At 48.1% G+C, this 6343-nt stretch overlaps 1 protein-coding gene across 2 annotated transcripts in view; it reads left to right on the top strand.

Annotated features, from left to right (window-relative positions):
• The first annotated feature begins 6 nt into the window (after positions 1-6).
• TYW5 (tRNA-yW synthesizing protein 5) overlaps positions 7-6343 on the top strand; it is a 24595-nt gene continuing 18258 nt past the window's right edge. For both annotated transcript variants that reach the window (XM_014522799.2, XM_006029762.3), the window contains exons 1-2: positions 7-190; positions 2489-2643. In XM_014522799.2, the coding sequence (XP_014378285.1) occupies positions 113-190; positions 2489-2643 (233 nt within the window). In that variant the 5' untranslated portion in view covers positions 7-112. The remainder of the gene's footprint in view (positions 191-2488; positions 2644-6343) is intronic.

Raw genomic sequence — 6343 nt, 5'->3', positions numbered from 1 at the left:
GGCCCGGGGCGGGGGGCCAGGGGCACGGGCCACGCTCTCCAGTTCCGCCGGCGGCCCCGGGACCTCCCTCCGCCCCGCCCCGCCGCTTCCGGGAGCGCGCGCCGACACCGCCATGGCGCAGCCGGCGCGAGCCGTGTCCTGTAGCGTGGGCGTCACGCGGGACCGCTTCCTCGCGGACCTCTACCCGCAGGTGAGACGAGACCCTCGCCCCCGTAGAAGCTACTGCCGTTACAGCCCCGCTCCCGTTTGAGCCTTACCCGCACGTGTCGCGGGACTGGGTTGTATTCTGTGGAGCGGACTGTCCAGCTCGGACACGCACCGCGTGGGCATCGCTCACTCACTGCCAAGCAGAGCTTTGATAGCGCGCGTGCGGCTCGGCCGGGTCTGTCCCTGGGACCTGGGCCTAGCCTGGCTCGCCCCCAATGCGCGGGGCCCGCAGCGTGGCCAGGTGTAGAGAGCTGTCCTGTCTGTGCGACCCTTTCCAGCCGTGCGCGATGGACGCGGCATCAGGAGCAGCAGCAGTGCCCCACGCTGCTGGTGCCGGGGTGCTTGAGGCAGCTCATTGTTGCAGCAGACGCAAAGCCCAAGTCGATGTGCGGGAAGATGGCATACGGTTTTGAACCATTAAGTTTTGCTTAAGAGTATTCAGAACACATTTGGCTGATTTGCCCTGGAATATGAAAAAAATTCCAAATAAAAAAGCCCCAAAGTCAGTCAATCTTAACTGACTTTGGGGCTTTTTTTATTTTTAAAAATTTTTTGGACATTTATTTGAAAAAAAAAAAATGTTTTTCTTTTTCTGGGAAATTTCATCTTAATTGACTTTGGGGCTTCTTTTTTTTTTTTTTTAATGTCCAGGTTAAATCAGCCAAATTGGTTCCAAATCCTCTTTATTGAGCAAAACTCAATTGTTCAAACACCATATGTGGCGCTACAACTGTCAAGTATCCTCCACCCTGACTTTTCAGTCTGGAGCTTCTAGTACTCCCAAATCCATTGACAGGCATCCTATATGCAGGCCCAAGCCTGGACACCTTTGGGTTTGGATGCCCTCCAAGTCTCACTTGCCCTTAGCTAACAGATCCAGGAACAAGCTAGGGAAGAATCCCACATCTCCACGCTGGCCACTGGGAAGCTAAATACAAGACTCATGGGGTGTCCTGTCCACAATGCGCTGGACAGGGGTGCACCCTCTACTACACAATGCCTTTCAGTCTGGGCAACAGACTAGTGCAGTGACTATACTGATCTTAGCCCACAAGGGGCTAAGACTTTGGGGCTTGTTTCAGCACTTTTGTGTGACTACCTGCTTCAGAATAAAGAAATGGCTCGACTTTGATGACCCAGTTCTCACTCATTCACTGCTGTCTTACAGTGAGCAATATAGAGTAAATAAGAGGACTACTTTGCATACTTACTTGCCTGTTTTTTTAGCATACAATAGTTTTTCAGCAACTAAGATAATTTTGAGCTTCCAGTACTACAATTTCATATTAAAGACCTGGCAACACTGGTGATTCGTACAGAATTGTCATTCATCTAAATATGGCAGGCAGCAAGGCGCAGAGAGACATGGTCTGGCACCGATGCCAGGGGGAAGGCGCTGAGCCACGGGAAGCTGAGAGCAGCCAGAGAGCAGGGGGTCTCCGATGTGCCCTTCTTCTTGTGCCTTTCGTGGCAGCTCCCTGGCTCGCCTGTCTCCATGAGCCCATCTTCCACTCTGGAACCATTCTTTGACACAAGGCATTTGCTCCTGGAAGAGCCCCAGCCTGGATACCTGCTGCCCCCTGGGGTTCCTGATGTGGGGAGCAGCTGGGCTCCGAAAAGATAAAGGAACTTGCAAACCCAGCACAAGCCCCGCAGGAACTTATGTGGCTGAGTGTGCAGGTGCCTCTGGAAGCCACTTCAAAAATGTGCCTGTTTTGACCCTGTATGAGGAGCGTGTTATGCTACATTGAGCATCACTGGTTGGGTGACCCCTCCTTTTGGGTATGGAGTCACTGGCCTGTTGCTGTCGGTTGGACAAAAGAAAAGCTTGCCTGTCTTTCTACATTGAGATGCAGTGATGTATTGACACCCCAGATATAAAAGCAATGTACATTGGACCCACGTAGAAGAATTTAGTAGATCTTCAAAATAATATCAAAACTATTCAATCTGAGTGATCCTGTGCATCTGTCCTGTATATCTGAGATCTGTATGTGCTTAATTTTTGCATATATTTGCATGAAATGTTTTCATGGTGATGAGATGGGATAACTATTGGTGAGGCACAAACCCCAGCATGTAAAATTTATTTTTAAATATCTCGATGTACCTAGAAGCAGCACATCACTTGGCCTGGTGCAGCCAAACTGGAAAGACTCTGTGAAATTTAAAATGACTTGTTCTTGGACTTAGCGTCAAGAATTAGATCTGGAAATTGCTGGATTTCATGCTGGATTTTCAGTGATAATATGTTATAAATTTGTTTTTGTTCACTTCTCAGAGGAAGCCAGTAGTGCTGAAAGGAATAGACTTGGGTGCTTGCACAGCCAAATGGACAGTGGATTATCTGAGCCAAACAGCAGGAACTAAAGAAGTCAAGATTCACGTTTCCACAGTGCCGCAGATGGACTTCCTCAGTAAGAACTTTGTATATAGGTACCTGGCTCCAAAGCTTCCTCTGTTTTAAGGGGCATAGTGGTAACTTTTAGAAACATTGTACACCTTTTTAAAGCTTTTGTGTGTGTTGTTTGGGTCTGATGGAATTGCCATTCAGCTAAGCAGTAGTGTCTTGCTGCATGTAAAATTGTTAATGGTATTTATTGCATACATAACTATTCCTTGCAATGGATAGTCATATTAGAGCTTTGTTTCTGAGGGATGGTTTTGAATCTAGGTGCCATTGTCTGAAAGGATTTACTTACATTTCTGAATAGACAAATATATCTTAGTGCTAGAAGAAATATTTCAGCTCTGTTTTGTCCTTCAGCTATAGCTTGTAATTCATAGGTGTTTGTTGTAACTTTTTCTGTAATTTCAGTCCCAGGTCATGATTTTTAAAATAATTCTGATGTTTGTAATAGATGCTAGAATATAGGCCCTGGAAGCTCAAGCTCTCTATCCACAGAGCAGCCTGTGCTGATCCAAACTCCCCTGTTTTTCCATGAAAGCACACCAACCCTGGTGTGAAGGGAGTGCAGAATAGTAGCTCGGGCTCCACCCTATTTAACTTCAACTACAAGGGATATTAATATTAATATTTATTAATACAGACTTGGAAGAATAATTCTTAGCAGAACAATATGTCTTGCAGTTTCAGCAGCCAATGGTATTTTGGTAGTGCAGAGGCCAAAGGCCTGTTATATTAGACACTTTACAGTTGTATACCAAAGGGACCATCTCTGTGCTGAATAGACTTTACAGTCTACATGTAAGTCTAGGTAATGGGGGGAGAGGGAGTAAATCAGAGGGATAGCCCAAAAAAACAATGTGAACATACTGGTCAGGAGGAGAAATATAAACCAGTTGCCTGCAGAGTTGTCTGTTATTTGTTTTTAAATGGACATCACAGTAGAGCAGTGATTCGCAACCAGGGTGCCAAGGATGCCATGGGATGCCATGCAATGCTAGAACTGTTAGGTGTGCAGACATGTTTCACAAGATAAACCCAGAGATTTCAAACAGGAATCCATAGCATCAACCATTCTGACCTGTTACAGTCTTTCTGAGTTTTTTGCAGCAGAAGAATTGCTCTATTTTTCAGAGGTGTACCAATGGAGATTTTTTGCGCCGATACCAAGGGCTGATTTTTAACAAGCCATATTGGCCGATACTAATCCAATTGCCAATATATGGCCTGGCAGCATGAAGAGCAGCGTCTGGCTGGTAAGTCTGTTGTGGTGGATGGGGGGAGGGGAAGGGAAGGGGCATGGAGGGAGCAGATCAAGACCCCTGCAGAGAGGGAGGGAATGGGGCTGGTGCTGGGACTGGGACTGGAGTAGGGGGAGGCACTGCACAGGAAGGGTGGGGCAAGGCTCAGGACGGAGCTGTGGTTTGTCCGGGGGGTGTGGGGTGGCTCCTGCTGCTGCACGTACCCTGGGAGGGCGTGGGGGCATGTGCTCTCCAGATATGTGGGTGGGGTGAGGGTGGGCTGCCGCTGCAGGGTGGGGCTGGGGGTGGCACTGGGCTGATCCCAGCAGGGGGGCAGGGCCGGGCTGCACTCAGGGAGGGTACTGGTGGTGCTGGGAGGGGCGACATGGCAAACTTTGGGGCGGCTGTTGCCCCCCTCACAGCGCTACTGCCTCCCGCCCTAAGCTTAACCCTGGCCCAGTATCCCCCACCAGGAAGAGCTTGGTGTCACCCCCGGCCACAGCCCATAGGGTCAGCCCACCCTCACCCCGTGCACAGATCCAGGGGAGTACATGACCCCATGCCTGTCTGGGGTGTGTGTGGCAGACCTTCCCCTGCAACCCCTTGGACAAGATGCTCGTGGCTCCGTCCCAGCCTGCGCTCTGCCCCACCCCACCCCGGCTGTGCAGTGCCTGCCCCAGCACCAGCCCCACTGCCTCCCTCACCATGGGGGCCTTGGCCTGCCCCCCCCCCCTTCCCCTACAACAGACTTACCAGACAGACACTGCTCTCCATGCTGTTGGGCTGCGCTGCAGCTGCATGCATGCTCGTGGCATTTATTGGTAACATTATTGGCCACATCAGCCAAAAAAGAAAATTGCCACTAATGTCAGCTTTCCTTTTATTGATACCGATACGATATGGGACTGATGTGTCAGTGCACCTTTACTATTTTTGTTCTCTAGTCAAAAATCAAGTGAAAACTAAGAGCTGGCATTTTCCAAGGGGGGCCTTGAGTCTAAAAAGTTTGAGAACCATTGTAATAGAAGTTTGAAGGAGGAATGGCGGGGTGATAGTGAGGCAGCTTTGTGCATTTTAATGGGGAGCTGCTCCCATGCATGCAGGTTAATATGTGAAAAAGAGTGAAGATGGTTTTGGAAAAAAAATTTTAAAAGGGCAATCAAGACTGGTATTATTTAAAAAACAAGTGTGGAATTGACCGCATAGGAGATGATAGATCATAGAGAGATGTCAGGCTCCTGGAAAGCAGAGAGAAAAGGTTTTGGAGTAAATTCAATGAATATAGAGAAGTGAGGGCTGAATGTGAAGAGGAGTTGAGAGAAATTCTGAACAGAATTTGAGATTTGAAGCACGCTGCCATTTATTAATAAGAAATTTGAAACTACAGGATGCAGTGCATGTGGTTCTGATTATGTGATGCCTTTTCAGTATTTAATGATTATATTTGTCAGCAGCTGGAACTAGCCAGTGCCTGAACTTTTTTGAATGCTGTCATGCTGTAGGTATGCTGTTCCAGTGTGTTTACACTGAAAGGAGGTCAGTAATTAAAAAACAAACAGTTTGAAAGTTTGGAGCCTGTGCAGTTCCCACTGACCTCAGACTACTGAATACCACACATTTTACCAGCCCTCTAGCTTGGAGACTGGTCACACTGAATGTCTAGTCTCATTTCAAGCTCCTCTCGTTAGATTTTTTTTTTCCATGTCAAGTAGTTTGCCAAAACATTCCATCTCATCTTGGTTAGTTTGCTGTTGATCAGAAACAGTAAACGTCTTTATTTTAATTGCCATTTGCTTTCCCTAATTGTGAACAAGGCATGTTCAAGCAGTTATTAGTTTAAGAAAGCAGAAGTATGTTATGAAATCCTAAACATACTGCAGCCTGTAATGAATGAAGTCTGTTGGCAGTAGGAAGAAAAAGCACCTATGAAAAAGCATGAACTAGCTGTTGCTGGTATACTCTTCATGGCCGATTTAGTTTTGAACCTGAGCTTGACCAGGAGTTTGCCCAGGAACTGGCTGAGGCAGCTTGCTCCAGGACCATGGTTGTCATGGGTAACTTCAATTACCCGGACATCTCGTGGGAGGATCGCTCAGCAAAATCTGAGTGGTCACAGAGCTTCCTCTCGTGTGTGGATGACCTCTACCTGACTCAAGAAGTCTATGGGCCAATGAGAGGCAAAGCGCTGCTCGACCTGGTACTGGCTACTGGGGATAACCTAGTCAGCAACCTAGTGATCGATGGGAAGCTGGGTGACAGCGACCACGAGCTGATCACCTTCACCATCCGCCGAAAAGCTGGCAAGTCGGTCAGCAACATGCAAGTCCTTGACTTCAGGAAAGCCGACTTTGACAAGCTCAGGAGGCTTGTCAGAAGAGGCCCTAAGGGACCGTGACCACAGGGAGAGGGGAGTTCAAGAGGAGTGGTTGCTCCTCAAGGGAGCGATTCTCAATGCACAAACTAAGTCTATTCCATCTCGGAGGAAAGG

The sequence above is a fragment of the Alligator sinensis genome, unplaced genomic scaffold (assembly GCF_000455745.1).
Source record: "Alligator sinensis unplaced genomic scaffold, ASM45574v1 scaffold258_2, whole genome shotgun sequence".
In the NCBI taxonomy this organism is placed as follows: Eukaryota; Metazoa; Chordata; order Crocodylia; family Alligatoridae; genus Alligator; species Alligator sinensis.
The sequence above is the reverse complement of the archived record's forward strand: the minus strand, read 5'-3'. Positions and strand labels throughout refer to the sequence as shown.